The sequence below is a fragment of the Temnothorax longispinosus genome, chromosome 11 (genome assembly GCF_030848805.1).
Source record: "Temnothorax longispinosus isolate EJ_2023e chromosome 11, Tlon_JGU_v1, whole genome shotgun sequence".
Classification (NCBI taxonomy): Eukaryota; Metazoa; Arthropoda; class Insecta; order Hymenoptera; family Formicidae; genus Temnothorax; species Temnothorax longispinosus.
This window is the reverse complement of record NC_092368.1, coordinates 14,133,034-14,152,282: the sequence shown is the minus strand read 5'-3', so window position 1 is coordinate 14,152,282 and position 19,249 is coordinate 14,133,034. Positions and strand designations below refer to the sequence as shown.

Sequence of the window (19,249 nt, the reverse complement as noted above, 5' to 3'; positions counted from 1 at the left end):
AATATATAAGATGTTTCTAGAGGAAATGACCATTAAGTTATCGAGAGCGATAACTTAATATATCTGTAGATAATTCAATATTCTACTGCAGTGGAAATTTTACCAATGATTAACACATTATTGCTTTGTCCAAAAATTAATTTACCTTAAATTATGTATATTTTTATATTAAATAATTATAAGATTGTGTATATAATATTAGAAATATGTTTTTATTTAAATCTATAAATTTTTGCAATATATGGTGCATCACACACACACACACACACATAATATTATACTAGAGATTAAACCTATTATACATAGATTCATAGATTATTATTTTTATGAAAGAAGAGATATAAGTTGGAGAGCGAAACACATACATACAAGAAAAATATTACATATGAATGACTGTTGAGTCACGTGTAGGTAAATATGCGAGCAGACCGTGGCAGTCAAGCACGATCGTTTATTTTCGTATTCATATAATTAAAATATCTTTTTAATGATAGAACTTCAGATAGTTTTGGATAATTTTAGATATCTTAATGTTTAGGAACAGTTTCCTGCTATAATAAGTTTTTAAACAAACTTTGAATAAATTTTTTCTATGCTTTCTTCTTTAATATTTTCTTCTTTCTGATTATTAAAACTATAATAACATCTTTAATTTGTTCTTAAAGAACTTTCTAAATAAGACAACTATTTATCATAATGACTTAAATTTTTATTATATTTAATATCTTATCAATTAGGATTGGTAAAAACAAACTTCTTATAATAAGTAAGAGTCACTTGAAGACGGTGACAACAGAAATTTTTTATCTGTTCAATTTTTTAAGTAAATTTTTTCAAAAATTTTTACTTTTTGATTAATAATATCTTTATAGTCGCAATGCTTCAAATTTGAAACAACTCTCTCTTTCTTTTTTTCTCTTTCTTTCTGTGCTTTACTATTCATGGTTTAATCTATCTATTTTTGTACAAAATAAAACGCAATGTGTGTATGTGTTATGGCATATTCGGTATTTAAAATAATCTGAAAAAAAAATGACGTAAGAGATATTAATGGAAGTATTATCCTGATTTTACATTTATTTCGTCATGAGATTTCTTATCTTATCTATACGATACAGCTGGTGCTTAACGTTCGATTTTCTGCTCCAATCATATGTTGAATTTTCGTCCAACACCTCATCAGGATCGACTTTATACAGGAAGACGTTTTTGATAACTGGAATAATATTGTAATAAGGAAAGTATGCATTTTAGCGATTTCGGTCGAGCGAGACGGCTTTTCAATATCGATCAGTTGTAACAATTTGTTTGGAAAGCAATTTCAAAAATTCAGTTAAATAAGAAACATCGTGCCGATATTTCAACAATTTCCAATGATTTTAATTGGTTTCGTTGATACATTTTGCTAGTAATTAATTTAATGAGAAAATCTCAAAAATTTAGAAAAATCTTAATTTAAAAAAAGTCAAGATTTGGCTAGGTTAAAGAGTTACAGAGAAAAAAACCTAGATCTTTTTCTTTCAGTAAATAGAGACTTGGATTTTAGAGTGTTAATTAATAATATTGGCCAGCGTAGTATTTAATTTAATTTGATTTAACATGAATTTGCTAAAGATACGAATAGATAAACGTATCCTTGGGAGTATGCATCACCATGTATAAATGTGCCTTATTTGAGAGCATAGCAGCTATTTGACAGTATCTCGTGTCGCGTATGTCATATATGTCACGTTTTATTTGCGCTTGCCTATTAACGCGCGATATCCTCCGGCGAGAATCAATAGAAAGAAAATTAGCACAAGAATGAGTAACGTTTTACTCTCTATCATATCTACTTTGGATCATTTTGACAAAGAATTTTCGCAATCTTTCACGAAATAGATATTTAAAAAATTAAGAGAACAATAAAAAATAAATATGCCAATGTAGAAATAAAAATAAGAATAAAAAATTATATAATTAAAATTAAAAATCTCCATTATAATTCTGAATTTGTGTTATAATTCTAAGTTCAGAGATATAATTATGAGTTCTTGAGTTAATTATCTATATAGCTATTAATTTCTTATTATCATTCAAAAAATTGAAAAAATTAATTAATCATTATTTTTAATATCGAAGGTAGTAAATAAATTTAAATCTGCAATTAAACCTATTATAAACACTATTGAATTATAAAGATATAGCAGATTGATATTTTTAGATAGATGGAAATATTTTAACGTAGATCACTCTCTACTTTAAATGTTTTTATTTCCTCGATGCGGTATATTTAATAATATTCCGAGCGCGCGTTTCTCTATATTCCTCGAGATAAACTTAATCAGTTTGTTCGTCAACTGAAATATTATTCCGACATTGCGTCGCGCTAGATTTCGCGCTTCGCCGACGTCAACGTCGTTGTCGAAACAAATAACAATAATTGGACCACTTGCACTGTGTAACGGGTTATCATCGTATACGTCTCCTCCCCACTCCTGGTTTTCCCATACCCGCGCAAGCACCCCGTGTGTCGCGACTCGTACGTACGCCGATTGGTCGTCGCGCTCATCCATGTCCAAGACCATTGGCGGGCTCTTCGCGCTCACGTTTTTCTTTTGACCAGCGTTTGAACTTCTCTATAAAATAGGCTTACGAAAGTCACGCCAGCCACTTGTCGTGAGCACGCGATATATATACGCGGCTTGATCGCGATTAAGTTTCTCGTTTCTTCATATTTTTATCAATCGTCGATTGTTCGATCTTAGCTGTTCGATCCGCGTTCCAATCGCAGTTATTCGATATTGAAAAATGCCGTTTCCGGAAACCGCCAATGGTCATGACAGCTACTCGGCTGTCAAACGGTTGACCAATAACGATGTGTTGCAAACAAACGTGAAGCAGGAGCGACACACGTAAGTCCCATTTAAATTGTTTCTCATAGAATTTCAAATGTCATCGACATCAAAGATCTAACATGCAAGATGTCTTAACAAAAAAATATTAAAAAGAAATAGCAAAATAATATTTTATTTTTGAAAGCTCTATTGGAAGTCATATCTTTTTAACTTTGGTAACATTTATTCTTGAATATCTTTGTAATTAATTTGCAAATTAAAATGTTATCAAGTCCATATTCCTAAGAAATTAAGTAAAAATAAACTGCTTTAAAAACTGTAAAATAAGAAAGAGAACTTTTCTTCGTCAGTGAATAAATAACATGGAAAATGATATTCGACACTAATTGGTAAAAATCATTTATTTGTATATCTCACGACGTTTTGATTATTGATTTTGATTCTTCTCAAGTATTATTTCAATTTAGACATGTCGTATACAACCAATCCTAGTTATAGCATTGTGCCCAGCAAGCCAAAAGTCAAGAAACTAAAAATTACATTAATCAGTTGAAATTATAATAAAGGAATAAATAATACATAATTTAAATTAGAGAACTTATACGCTAAGAGAAAAATATTTGGTATTTGCGACTATAATTGCACAGTAAAATAATTATGGTAGGGGTTCCTATTTTTATAGTCCCGGTCAAATTATCCGTGTCTTTTTGCAAATTAATTATGTTGTGTTTTTTTTTAATGAAAAAACATCTCAGCGATCTCACGTTTTCTGGTTTGTTTTTTACCATGTAAGATCTGAATCTCAGTTTTCAACTATTCAAATTAATGATTGTAGGCAGTGTTTACTGACAACGGAATGGTTATTAGTATGCTTTCTAATGTCCTAATGCTTGATGCTACGTATCTCTAGGTGCCTTTTAGTTTGATGACGTCAATATAGAAGTGTCGTCACAGTTTGTGCAATTGATTTTGTGAACTACATTGGTTTGTTTGAAACTATTAAGTTTGTCCTTGCTCTTCTTTATGACACAATCGGGCTTTTTAGGGACTGTGTAAAGTACGCGGAAATCACAATTTCTTCAAGATACGACGTATTCTCTCACTAAGACTCTTAATGTAAGGAATAGTGATAAACATTTTTGTTACTTGATTTACATTATCGATTCCATTATCATCAATTATTGGCGTTAAAAAGCTCGATTGTGTCATTTGTGCACGAAACCTGTAAGTTCTCTAATTTGTACCCAGGTAGCAGAGTGACGTCTTAATAACGTCTTAATGACGTCTCTAGACGTCAATTAGACGTCTTTAGACGTTATTCTGTTACCTGGGTAGGATTGGTTGTATACGATATATATTATGTTAATTAAAATTACATTTGAGAAGGATCAAAATCAATGGTCGTGAGATATACAAATAAATGATTTTTGCCAGTTAGTGTCAAATATAAATTTCCTTGTTGTTTAAAACTTTATTTAAATATTTTTTATAAGCACATTTTAACGTGGGATAGTAATTAGACATAATTGTAAAATATATGCAAAATATAAACCCAGGTAGCACATACACGTTTCAGAAATGTTTTATAAGCGTTTTTCCGAAACGTTTTATGACCGATTTCTAGACACGTTTCTTGAGTAAAAATGTCCATTCGAAAAACGTTCGATGGAACGTTTCTTTTCCGATAAAATAACGTTTAAAAAACTATTATAGAAACGTTTTGTTTTAATGATAAAGACATTTTAGATAAAGACATTTAAAATTCCTACTTTTCACGTCTTTTGAACGTGTTTATGACGTCTTTGAGACATGTTCTAGAAGCTTTATGCATACCATCTATGACGTCTATTCTTTTTCGAATTAAGAAATTCCTGAACTGGTGCACATTCGTGCAATAAGTTAAAGTGAAGCAAGATATATTTGTCTCACTCTAACTTAATTACATTACTAATGTGCACCAGTTCAGGAAGTTCTTCAAAACGGAACACACGTATAAATGTTCTTTCAATGGCCACGTTCAGCAGAACGTTTATTTTGCAACTGTTGGGAGTTTTCTAAGCTCAGATTTGTCCGATGATAAATAGATTAAGACCGGTAGGACAAAATTAATTTAAGTAAATAAGTGGATATATGTGCATGGATAAAATGACTTATTTTGTGCAATAATTAGTGCAATATAAATTTAAATGTTTCAAAAAAGGCTATTAAAACTATTATATATATATATATATATATATATATATATATATATATATATATATATGTATGTATGTATGTAGATAATATATGTATGTATATATGATGATAATATATGTATGTATATATACCGGGTGTCTCAGACCACCCGTATCACCCGATTTATTCGTAAACGCAACATTTTAGAGAAAAATGTTCCAGACCAAAGTTGTATGGTTTCAAGGGGTACATAAGATGGTGTCATTAGTTTTACCTTAAATAGTTGCTTGAAGGTCACGTAAAGGTCACCTTCAATTTTTTAAATAGAACCACCTACTTTTTATTGCATATTCTTGTAGCTTATCTTGAGGGCTTTCCAAAACACTATATAAGAAAGTATTTTTTTATTAAGAACTTTTGGAATTATAAGGCTTGAAAGTTCTAGTATTTTGACATAAAATACAAAATATCTTGTAAAACATCAAGTTTTCGGTAATGTTACCTTAATACTTTTATGCACAGAATAATGAGACGAATCAATTGGTATAAAAAAAGTATAGTTCCTTTAAGAAAAAATATGTAATTTGCAACACGCATCTGCATACTTTTTCTTAAAAGCAACTATGTCTTTTTTTCATATCAATTGATTCGTCTCATTATTCTGTGCATAAAAGTATTAAGGTAACATTACCGAAAACTTGATGTTTTACAAGATATTTTGTATTTTATGTCAAAATACTAGAACTTTCAAGCTTTATAATTCCAAAAGTTCTTAATAAAAAAATACTTTCTTATAGTGTTTTGGAAAGCCCTCAAGATAAGCTACAAGAATATGCAATAAAAAGTAGGTAGTTTTATTTAAAAAATTGAAGGTGACCTTTACGTGACCTTCAAGCAACTATTCAAGGTGAAACTAATGACACCATCTTACGTACCCCTTGAAACCACACAACTTTGGTCTGGAACATTTTTTTCTAAAATGTTGCGTTTACGAATAAATTGGGTGATACGGGTGGTCTGAGACACCCGGTATATGTATATAGATAAAGCAAATTATAATTTTGAAAGAAAACATTTGACAAACAGGTATTTTTGTTAGCTGTAGAAACGTAAAAAATACGTTTCTTAAATCATGGTTTCAAAAACATTTTTGTTCAAACGTTTCTTAATGGTTCTTTACGGTTATGAAACTATGTATACGTTCAAAAAACGTATATGAAACTAATATGTACTACCTGGGAAAGAATCCGCGAGTCAAAATGTGTATGCAAATGATATTTGTTATTGCCGTCTACTGACGATTACCAATATTGCGAAATTAGTTGAGTTAATTCTACTTCTCACAAATATGACGCAAATCGAATGAACAAAGTATTCCATGCAGGCGTACGCTCGCGCGCTCGCTATAATTCGATGTAATTTCGCTCTGAAACTGGTACAAAACGATGCGGTTACCTGCTAAACTACCGGCAAGCTCAAATAGTAGCGGATTTAAGCTAAATGCGTAACATAGGCTTCAGAGGTATTACAAATCATGCATCGGAATACGTATGCGTGTGCGAAGCGCGTTTTCGCGAATATACGTGGTGCTCGGGAAAAAGTTGCGAGCCATTTCGAGGCCTTGTAGCTATATATCAACAAGTTATACAACGGTTCTGATTGAAGCAAAAAACGTGAAATTGTTGCAATGCTTGACAGAAACAGAAAACATGTGTCAATATAGGAGTGTTGAAAATTATGTAAGAGTTATATACGTATTTCATTCTGCAGGTGCTAGAATTTCTCAATTTGCAATGAGATAGATATTTCAGTGTCTATAACAAAAATCTTTGAAAGATTGATCTTTGATGCCGATTAAGGAAATAAAATGTACGAGTATATTAGAATAAAGAAGTTGCTTTCAATTCGACGTGATGTTTGCTTGTACTCGCGCACGAGAAAAATTGATTTATCCGTAACTAATTTTTCCTTGTTCAAGGAGAAAATTAGTTCCGGATAAATCGATCTATTTACCTTGAACGGCCGTTATATTGATTGCGAATGACACATTACTTTGAGTAATTAGTCACTTTTTGTCCGTTGACGGTGATGCATTAACAGCCGTTTACCATCATGGAAAAACGTGCGCTACAAGTCACATTTTTACATTTTCAATAGTCTCATTCTTGTTATGTAATGTACTTTTGCGTACGTAGAATGGATTAAAGAGGTAAATTCTAAGCGAGTCAATCATATTTCACGCGAACGTGTTAATAAATGAAATGTTAGAAGCCATAAAAAAGTGAAATAGAGTATAGCATTTTCTTGCCTCATAATGTTTAAAGAAAAGAGGTAGACGCCTTTTAATTCTTAATCGAGTTTCTTCGACATTGAGGTGACACACAGGATAGACAAATTAATATATGAATTTATGACAAATATATTTCTAAACTAATGTTATCTGCTCGTTACAAGCAAAGCTATATACGAGGTAACAGTCAAAAACAAGCATAATAAGATGTAACAAAATTATAATTTATGTTTATTTATAGTAAAATATATAATTTATTAAATAATTCCGAACGTTTTGACTGTACTAAGTCTTCTTTAGCGGTAAAAACTATTATTAGAATCTATAATACGTGTCAATTATCTCTGATTAAGACAAAATAAGGCATTGAAATAAATATATAAGAAATGTATAAATAATAAAAAATAGAGAAAATAAAAATACAACATTGGTAAATGTCTCTAAACATATTATTGTCTTTTTTTTTCTTTTCTGATATTTTAGTTACACCGAGTATGCCAGATTTACACAGAACTCATCTATCTTGTATGCGCACACACGCGCGCAAATGCACACGCAAAATTTCCGTGAATTGAAGTGAACGGGCGCGCACATAACAACCCGAGTGTAGTAATTGAAACTTGCGACCATTTGGCCATTTTGGTGTCCGCAATTTCACAAAATGCGAAACATTAAGGTGTATAAAATTTTTGAGATTCAACTTCAGGGTCAAAATATTAAGCGTTCAAGTAATTAAATGTAGAAAAATCCAAGAATTTTATTTTTTTAGATTACAATTATTTATTTCAAAGAATTTTTTAAACCAAAATTTTAAAGAATATTTAATAATTCTAGGAGCTGATTAACTTAAAAATTCATAAAAACGAAGAATTCGTGATCCAAGGTTCAAAACTTTAGGAATTTAAAGAAAAAACTGTGGAACTACAATATAAAGAAGATCAATAATTTATATATTTTAGTGCTATTAAAAAAATAGAATAATTATTTATTTTTAAAACTGTATGTCGAGTTGATATTCGCATTTCCTTTTTGCGCCTTTGACAATTTGGCACAAGCATCAAAGCTTGATAGCTATAAGGAATTTCATTCAAACGTTAAGTATAATATCGACTGATTTGAGAAAAAAAAAATGGAAATTCACGGCACACCTATTTAATTATCTTTATCTCGTATACGAATATTTCCCTATTGCATATTTCATATGTCCCATCTGGAATTGTACGCGGAAGTGAAATCTGGTTTCTGTTCGGGACTTTTTTATAAGGAAATAATCAAGATGCATTAGTATAAATTAAAAATTTAAATCTCATTTTAATTTGCAATAATTGTCACACGCCGCGCGGCATTTGCATAACAAACTAAAAAACAAGATCAGTCGTGCGATGAGAATCAATATCGGTTAATCTATGAAAATTAATAGAGTGAATGTAATAATATACACAAACGTGTATGTGTAATTACGACCCTGAGCGCACCAATTTTATTCGATGTGAATGTACATATTTAATCATTTATAACTCAATGTAGTAATGATATTTCCGTATAAAGATTTTCGATTCTAATTAAGTTCCGAGATGCGCATTCTTTTTTAAAAATAGCTTACTTTGGAAAACTTGAGCAAAAATTGATGATAATGAAATATGTATTATATATACGGAAAAAAAATTTAATTAAAAAAAAGAAGTTGCTTTAATTAAACGTCAAAGTCACGGGCTACCACAAACATAAATAGTTAATTCAATTGGATATTATTGGGCCAAATATTTAACAAGTAGAAATATTAATCGACCAAATATTTAAATTATTAAAACAACAATCTGATGTTTTTTGTTCATTAATATTGATGTTGCATCAATAGATTTCATTTTGATTACACTGATGCTGTTGATATTATACAATATCATTTTTTTTCCATGTACGAAGCTTGCGTAACTCGATAGAAAATTTTGCCCGATAGTTTCATTAGGAACAATGTAATATATATTTGTTTTTCAACGAAATTTGGTTTCAAAACCGACAAGTAATTTGGCGCGCAGTGGAAAAATGTATACAAATAAACACAAAAAATACAGATAGTTATATGTGAGTAACAGTTTTGATCTTTATAGAGTTTTCTAATAAAAAAAATCTCTAATTCAGACATCTTGGTTTTATTAGATGTAACGTTATTGTTCATAAACATTCCTCTGGATCAATGGTATCAGCAATCAAGGGTATCAGCAATCGATGTGGCGATATTTAAAAAAGGAAATGAAAATACCGAAAAAAGAGTTCTTATCTGCACTTGAATTTGTATTATCATCTACATACTTCACCTTTAATAACGTGATATACATTATAAGTAAACCTACGATACACCGCAGTGGGGTCTCCACTATCTCCGATTATCGCTGACGTGATGCAATTAAGATTTAGAGAAAACACCACTAAAACTAACCGAATTAGATTTAACTTTGTATCGCCGCTATGTGGATGATATAATCTTAGCAGCGCCTTGCGATAATATTCAGAACATCGTAGACATTTTTAAATAATTATCACAAAAGACTTAATAAGTTTGCTGTGGAATATGAGAGTAACCGTTGTTTAAATTTTTTAGATCTATTTTTACACATCGTAGACTATACATGTACATAGACTGGCATTACAAAAAAAAAACGTTTTCAGGCAGATGCCTTTCATGTTTTTCTAATCACCCGGATTACCACAAGATAGGCACGATCTTTAGCTTAGTTGACAGAGCTAGCTTATTGTCTCATTCCATGTTTTATAAAAAGAACTTAGAAATAGTTATTGATATTTTATTGAACAACCCTCTTAAATTGATCTTTAAAGAGATTAATTTGAGATTAAAATGTTTATTCAAGAGTAAATTTAAACACAGGAATTGATGATTCATATTTTAGCATAGGTTACATAGGTACTTGACGAACTAGCTAATTGTAAAATTTAATTTATTTTGGTTTACCTGACACATAAAATTGTATGTACTGTTCACTGTTATTTATTTATTTAACTTATTTAACAGCTTTTATTTAACACTTAACTTTATTTAACAGCTATTGTTGCTGAGTTATTGGCTCTTTTCCTTTCAATTTTACACACGATACACACGAGCGTGTTCATTCTTTTATTTAAAACACAAAAAAGGCTATAAAGATCCAGCCCGATTGGAAAAGGCACATCTCTGTTTATTAATATATTTATATTAATATAATTTTTAATACATTCAAAAACTCTGTTGTGCGGGCGGCAGTGTGGTCTAGTGGTAGAGCGCCAGACTCGTAATCTGAGGAACCAGATTCGAGTCCACTAGAGCCATGTAACATGGAAAGTTTTTTCCGAAAAACTGCGCCCTCCGTGCAAGATAGGCTCTTGTGCGGAGCAAACTGGGCTCCGTCTTTCGGAAAGAGACGTTAAGCCGTTGGTCCAAAGGGTTAAGTGAGAGGAGAAAGGGTAGTATTGGATGAGAATGGAATAAAGGGTTGGGAACGTCCCTACAAAACGCCTTGCAATCCTGAGGGGAGTCAATAAACGTATTTATCTTTATTTTTAACTTTGTTGTGCATATGTACGCGTGTGTGTGTGAACGGGGTGGGCGGATGGACATGTGAAAGTGGAAGTGACGCACACTGCGCGTGCATAATTTGTCTTTTACTGCAGCAATTATGATAAAACGTCAAACTCGTCGTATCAAGTAATCGTATACTCGCGATATCCAACTTTTGAAACTACTTGTATCGTCGGATCGGGATATGAATTATTATACCCACGGTGGCTGGTCTCCATAGTTGTCATTACCGCAAAGCCCAGGTACGCAATTACATACAATTATGATGGGACGTTTAATATAGCTGCGCGATCGTGTAAGCTAAAGCAACGGGTACGACGTCCGCTTAATCAGTACCAATCTGTTGAGTACGCTTTAATATGTCTCTGTGATATCGGCGCAGAGAGAGAAGGCGACTGGCGCCCCGGCCACGTTCGATCGCGCGCGGGTTTGATAATGAGAGTTCCTTCGCAACCCTCTTGCCTGCAGCGCAGCTTGGCCCCATACGGGTTGATTTACATAATTAAGATCAAAGATCAAACATTAAAAAAAAAAGCTAAATGTAAGAAAGTTACGAAAATTATGAGTTGTCTCAATATTACAAGTATTTACATTTACAATTTTATATCGATCGTGTACAAGTAATGAATAAGTAGTTATATAATAAAGCTTGTATTTGAGTGTTTAATATGGACCCTCGCTCGATCGTGGACAATTTAACGTGCTTGTATTTATTGCAATAAATACGAAATGCAATTTTATGTCTTTTAGGTACACCTTCGAAATATTGCAGGAGTCAGCGCAATACTTACTGGACCGCATCAAGATTAGGCCGAAGATAGGGGTGATATGCGGTTCGGGAATGGGTTAGTAATATTGCATATATTCTTTCTTGTACTTTACACACTTCTTGTGCTTTATATACACGATTTGTTTACGGATTATCAAGTAATATAATCTTATTCATTGTCGATATAAATCGGCACGCCTAATCCATTACCAATAATCCAAAACCAATGTTTTGTAGAATCAAATTTTTGAAAGTTTATGGATCTTAGACGTTTGTTTATTTAATCAAATTTAATTGATACGTCGCTAATGGTGTGAGACATGAAAATACTTTATCATTTTTATTTGGGATAAAAAATTGATATTTGACATTATTCGAGAATTTTTATAAATACAACAAGATAATAATGCAATATCCTAAATTCCTGCATATTTTTACTTTAATGTACACGGTGCTTCTGAAGCTAATTTATCCAAGTTTTGTGCCAGCTCTATTATACAGATTGTAATTGAGAAGATAAGTTGTTTGTGAAAAAATAATCGTGATAAACGATTTTAAAATGTATATTTCTACGCGCTATTATTTGTATAATATTTATTATTGCTACAGCAAAATTAGTAACGTCTGCCTAATTACGATTCCACTCTTATATGTATTTTGTGCCTTTCACGCTTATATTCCGCTTAGCATTAAGCACAGCTATCTGGTTTTGATCCTGTTTACACGTAATAACTTTAATTATGTTAAGAAAGCAAGACTTTAAAGCACGAATAGTCACGTTTGACTGTGCAAGCGTGTTGCACGCGCGTATTAAGCTAAAGTCATTGTAAAGTATTTAAAGGTTCTCAGGAACAAATTAATCTACCTTTTCTCGGGAATGATTATGGCTTCAGGAAAGGATTAATCGACGAGGCATGCGAGATCTTCAGAATTGAATACCAGAACATTTAATAATGTTATTTATCGCTCGTTCTACACTGAAAGGGGTATAAATAATTCTTCCAAAATTACTCCGATCAGTTAGCGTCTAAAATCTTCTACACCGAAAGATTTCCAGAAAGACGTTTATTGAAGATTAACGGGTTTAACGATGGTTTATGTGAGTGTGCGTATGTTGCTTCGAACAAATCTAAACGGCCCTGCGGGATCTCCGGTGACGGTATATCCTATCACACAGCTTTGTGTTTATTCCTAAACAGGATCATATGAGCAAAACGAGTTGTGTCCAGGTTCGATCGCGGAATCCCTCGTGGACAAGCAATGCTTCCCCTACGAAGAGATCCCACATTTTCCGGTGTCCACGGTAAAAGGCCACACCGGTCAGATGGTCTTCGGTTATCTTCAAGGCGTACCGGTCATGTGCATGCAGGGCAGGTTTCATTATTACGAAGGCTATCCACTCTGGAAGGTACGACTGGCTACACTGCAATTACAATCTCTGGGTAAAAACAAATGATAAAGTATTGTATTTATCGAGACGTGTGACAATGGCTGCTTGCAGTGCGCCATGCCGGTGAGAGTGATGAAGCTGGTAGGGGTGACGCATCTAATCGCTACAAACGCGGCCGGCGGTCTAAATCCCACCTACAAAGTCGGTGACATCATGATAGTGAAGGATCATGTGAATATGATGGGTTTTGCCGGTAACAACCCGCTTCAAGGACCGAACGACGACAGGTGGGATTCGCGCTCTATGCGAATTTTTTTACCAATATGTACGACATAAGTATAGTTAAATTATATCTAGTGGATTGTTTAACACGTTGATTGCTATGATGGTCACCTGTTTTCTTAGTGAGACCGTGGTAATCATTGATGGACCGGCGTTACCAATTTTTTTAAAATGCTTGTAAAAAATAAGTACCACCTAATATACAGAATTTTAGATGACACAGATAGCTAGATAACAATATGAAGTAAAAAGTGTGCTATTCAATGTAATATTCACGAGAATACAGTCTTATTTAATCATATTATTCAATATTTTATCATTATATGATCATAATAATGAATATTCTACTGTGATACTTACAATTAGAATAAAACGTACAAAATTCACGTGGCACAGTTAACGTGTCAAGGAAATTTTAGTCCTGTAGAAAGGTCTTTATAATCGATTGTGACGAAAAATTAAATTAATTTTGCTTGGAAACAAAAAACGAATACAACTAGCAACGGAAAGAATTGTTCAACTTTAAGCAATTGTAAGAGGATGTTGATAAAAAATGTAGAAAAAATAACGGAATTGGGTGGAGGAGAGGTAGAAATAAGGTAGATAAAGAGTGATGGTAGAACGTAAGGTAGAACGTAGAAAAACTTAACAGAGCAAATACGTCGATCGGTGCAAATAGTTTATCAATCGCTCGTTTATGAGTTGGGTGAGTTTCGATAATGTTTTTACCCGTAGACATTACAACGAAAGTATTTGAATTTGTTAAACAACGTGATTCTCTAAAGGTTTTTAAATTATGTTTGTTTTTATCTATATGATGAATCAAAGAAATGTATTTTTTTATTCTTTCTTTCTTAAGAAGGACAGGCAATTAAATCAAACAAATTAATGTCTGAAATATTCATTCAAAGTATAAAAATCACGATTTTATTATTTAATTATTATTCGTTATTTATTATTTTAACATTCTTCTGTTCTTAGCATATTTGTTTCTTTGTTTCTCAGATTTGGTCCTCGATTTCCGCCCATGAACAAGGCTTACAACGCCACGTTGATGGAGATCGGTAGACAGGAAGCTGAAGAAATGGGTATTGGCGATATCGTACACAAGGGAGTTTACACGTGTTTGGGTGGGCCCAATTTCGAGACGGTGGCAGAGTTGAAGATGCTGCGAATGGTCGGCGTCGACGCCGTTGGTACGTCGCAGTTATTTCTCAATTAATTAAGCCTAGTATTAAACGCATTGACAATTTACTATTGTATTGTGCCATGCATATTCCTGCTCGGTTTTTACAGTCTGTTTACTGTTAGATTACGCTCAATTTTATGCAGTTTTTAGCGTCAGTTTATAAACATTTCATTTTATAAACAGCAAATTTTGCGAACAAAATACAAGATGAACGAGGATACAGAATTTTAATCTAAAATTCTGATTGAATTTGCTGCCAATTTGCAAGCGTATTGTAACTACGTATATCTAACAATTTACATTGCAAAGTTAGTTTCTTTGGTTTATCCAAGTCCGTCTTAAAAAAATGTTTCAAGAAAGTTATATTTTGCAAATTCTTATTGTATTTATGACTCTTCACAAAAAATATAGATATGATATATATTTAATTTATAATTTTAAATGTATGTAGCCACGTGGTTACAGTGAAAACGAAATAGTTAATTGTTATTGAAGAAATTAATATAGTATATTATACGTTTGAAACAAAAGATATGAAATGACATTAATTTATTAGCTGTTATTACACAAGCGACACTCTAATCATTCAAAATACCAATTAAAAATACCAATAAATGTCAATACAGTACAAAATCCTGTTAGAAACATTCAATGCTGACGTTACAACAATATTTGAGTTCGTATAATATCACGTGTATGCTGATTCATTGATAAGCAATTAAGCCTTTTTGCTGCACTGAAAACAGCTGATGATAAATTTAAGTGTTTTGCAATCACTCGCCCACTTATCTGCATAACGTCGTGTGGGGCAATTATATCTATAGAATGAATGAGATAACGGAATGACCTTTAAATTGTAATGATGAAATTACTCCTCTTATAACATTTTTATGAATGGTTGTATTTTTACGTTGAAATATATTTTGCATTAAAATACATAATGATTAATAATAAAGAAATGGTTTACATATAATAATTTTTAAAGGGTGAGATAGTGATTACTATTATTTTGTCACTGGCAAATGGTCGCATTCTGTCCTGTTACAGACGTTAATGTGTAATTAACGTCTCTAATTAATGTATAATTATATAATTATATATTATATGTATAATTATTATATAATTACACATTAACGTCTCTAACAGAATAAACTCAATAGACTCAATAGACATATTAGAGACGTTAATTCTTTCCTTCGTTTTCTTTACACTTTAATTTATTTTTTTTATTGCGAACTTGTGTGCTTTTATTTGTTAAAGTTAAATTATACTTCTTCTCATTATATATAATATATATGTAATATTTTTCTTTATGTACAGCTATTTTTATGTGTAATAACACATGTTGACGTCACTGTTTAGGTATGTCCACGGTTCATGAAGTGATCACTGCCCGGCATTGCGATCTCACCGTGTTCGCATTCAGTTTAATCACCAATTCGTGCGTCACTGAATACGAGGATCACGGTGAAGCGAACCATGAGGAAGTGATGGACGTTGGCAAGGCGCGACAGCCGGTTCTTCAGGAATACGTGTCCAGAATCGTGATACGTCTCAGAGACATGCTGCAATTACCGACGAAATAATTTGTTCGAGATTTTGACGATCGGGAACGTTCGCTTCGCCATATAAGGGGGGATCTCAGATTGTTGAGTTGTTCATTTCAGTTCTTTATTTTCATCTCTATAAACGAAGCTCCGGAAAGTTTCATTTATTAAGAATTGAGAAATTGTAGCACTAAATAAGGTTTCAATTTCAGCTTTCGTCTATCCAGTATGAGATTCTTGAATTACTTTGAGATCCTTTCTTAACGAAACTGTAGTAATAGCAATCATAAGTGGCGGAGACTTAATGCGTGATTGACAGGGGCAGTTCTCGAATCCTCGTTATTCCCATCGCAGTTTCTTACCTATTTAGTTGGCGTCTAGGTTCCACTTATCTGAATTTGAGCTCGATTCAGATCTCAATTGATTCGTTATCGCGTCTTGAGGGGCCTTCGTTGGAGAAGGAAATGAGGAAGGGGTGGGGGGAAGAAGAGAAGGAAAAGGAGCGGAGAAGGAGGACTTAAAGACGGAGGGTTAGTCAGCGCTTCCTCTCAATTTTCCACCCTCGTTACCCTCATCTCGTTTCCGTACTCTTCTATCGCTAATGCATCGTCATTCAGTTCCGATAAATCTGGAAGACTATATACGGTACAGGAATATCGAATTAAATTATGATTTGTTAAGCGAAAAAATTGCGCTCGTGATGGAACGATTGCCATTAAGGCATTTCCTTATTACGCGATATGTTATGGATCTTGGAAATTTTTGTATGTTTAAATAATAGTCAGTTTAGGATATTATTCTAGAATCATTATTTTCGAAGAAATACTAAAACGAAAAAATATTAGGCTAAAAATTTTCAAGTTGAAAAATTTCTACATCATGAATTTACGTGTTTGCATGTAAGATATGAAAAGATAAACGGAAAGAAGTAAGATATAAAAGTAATTAAAAAGATTTACTTGCACGGAGAAAATTTTATAGTAAATATTACTATGGTGTCGCACTAGCTGCGGACCATCGAGGAATTTTAAGTTAAATTACTATGTTTATGGTAAAAATTACGTTATTTTATCGTTTTTAAAACAATAATTATAGTATTTTAACTTGAAATTCCTCGATGGTCCGCAGCTAGTGCGACACCATAGTAATATTTACTATAAAATTTTCTCCGTGTGTAAGTATCACTGTAAATACAATGACAATATTAAGTAACAAGTACAATGCGCTATAATGTTAATAATTTAAATTATTCTAGGGATCAAAAATGTGTATCCCGAAGAATAAGAGTTACGAAAATGACTTCTCACTTTGGTAACTTTCACCAAATTTGATGCATGACAAGGAATTTAATGTTCCAATTTTTGTTTAAAAGTATTGGCGTTATTGCTGTCTTGCATAGCAATTAAATTATGCATTAAACTATGTAACTAGCAATTAACATTACAAAAAAATACATATTTTTACTAATGTTTGATAGTTATTATATTATTTTAAATATATTTTACATATAAAATTAGATTCTTTTATTTTAACAACTTAGCAAATTGAGCACAACTTAATATACATATACATATTATATATACAATTAATACAATTAATGTATTATGTACTAATTAAAATAATTATAAAACATTAATTCTGGTAAAAGGAGATTATAAAAATAAATTAGAAATAATTTTATTACTTTATTGCGTTTTTTTAATCCAGCTATGTAATAAATTAAATTTTAATTTAATGCTAATAAATAATTGATAACAAATACAAATTTGTTTTAATTTAATTACTATTACAGATAATACACGTGTTCTTTTAATTAGCATTTAATATAATATTAAGAATTATATATAGTTTTATTTATAAAGCTACCATTATGTGGTAAATTTTTTTATTTTCTTAAACGACGTTGATGAATGCTGAGTAATACATAGAATTGTAGAAAAAAGAAATTTCCTATCTTTGTTAATCGATTGAGGAATAATTGACGACGCTAGATATACGTAAGTACATTGCGGTGGTAGATGCAGTTGCAGAGAAGCTAGGAAATATATTTATATATAGTAAATGTTACATTCTACCGCATCGTAACTGCATCGACAACTAGTACGCTGTATCGTGTAACTATAATTGTTGTCTATGGATCAATCGAATGAGATCCATATGTCTGGTGTGATAATCGCGTATTGTATGCATTCAATGGAATCATATGTATATTTATTAGATCACATTTTAATTAATAATTGGCTCTACTTCGTAATTTGTATTCAATAAAATTTATTATTTAAATCATTTTATTATCTAAGTAATTTTGTTGTGTATTTTTGTATATATAAAAATTTTACATGACCGAAATACGTATCAAGTTGGAAACTTAATAATCAGTATGCTAATTGAAAGATGACGAGAAAAGTTATATAGAAGTCCTCTTATTGAAAATTCCAGTTTTGCCATCTTATATTTTAATCAAATTTGCAAAATATTATGACATATACATATATTATTACTCATCTCTTTACAATATTTTACTGTTCCACATTAGATAGTTACATCATGTATCACTTGATAGAATTAAAAAAAATTTTATGCAACAACAAGACAACAACTAAAGCTGATAACGCGAGAATTGTGTGTGTAATTTAATACTCAGGGTTGGACGTAAAACATAATAATCTATATGGCATATACAATGTGACACGTTAAACTCAGGTAAACAGTGAGTACTTAATCTGTCATGGAACATTCATATTTCGTCAGAAATAACGGAAATATAGTGGAAGTTTTGTTTGCAATTTTATTTTCAATTACTATTTGGTTTGGGTACAATTTTTAGGATGCTACGAAAAATTAACAATAATTTCAAAGATCTTGATTTTATATTTGTAAAAAGAATAAATATACTGCAACTGTATACTAAGCAATATTGCTTTCTATCATTTAAAAACTCACGGGTCAGTATATAAATAATAACGTTTACATTCTCACATAGCACAAAACTCGATAGAAATGTTTCAGAAACATTTCAGAGTTTCCAAAAAGTTCTAAATAACACTAAAACCTAAAACGTCGGTATATCTAAAAAACATAACATAGAAACGTAACATTTGAAACGTTTACATATAAATCAGCTGAAATAATATCCCACATAGCATAAAACTCAATAGAAATGTTTCAGAAACGTTTCAAAGTTTCCAAAAAGTTTCTA

The 19,249-nt window shown here is 31.6% G+C and overlaps 1 protein-coding gene across 2 annotated transcripts; it reads left to right on the top strand.

The window, feature by feature from the left end:
• The first annotated feature begins 2,641 nt into the window (after positions 1-2,641).
• LOC139821637 (purine nucleoside phosphorylase) lies at positions 2,642-17,563 on the top strand. 2 transcript variants are annotated; one of them, XM_071792838.1, is made up of 6 exons: positions 2,642-2,894; positions 11,624-11,718; positions 12,872-13,050; positions 13,144-13,319; positions 14,320-14,510; positions 15,866-17,563. In XM_071792838.1, the coding sequence occupies exons 1-6, from the start codon at positions 2,791-2,793 to the stop codon at positions 16,087-16,089; spliced, it is 969 nt and encodes a 322-aa protein (XP_071648939.1). In that variant the 5' UTR covers positions 2,642-2,790; the 3' UTR covers positions 16,090-17,563. The 2 variants fall into 2 exon arrangements, with proteins under 2 accessions (XP_071648939.1, XP_071648938.1); XM_071792837.1 differs by having other exon boundaries at positions 12,842-13,050.
• The last annotated feature ends 1,686 nt before the right edge of the window (positions 17,564-19,249 follow it).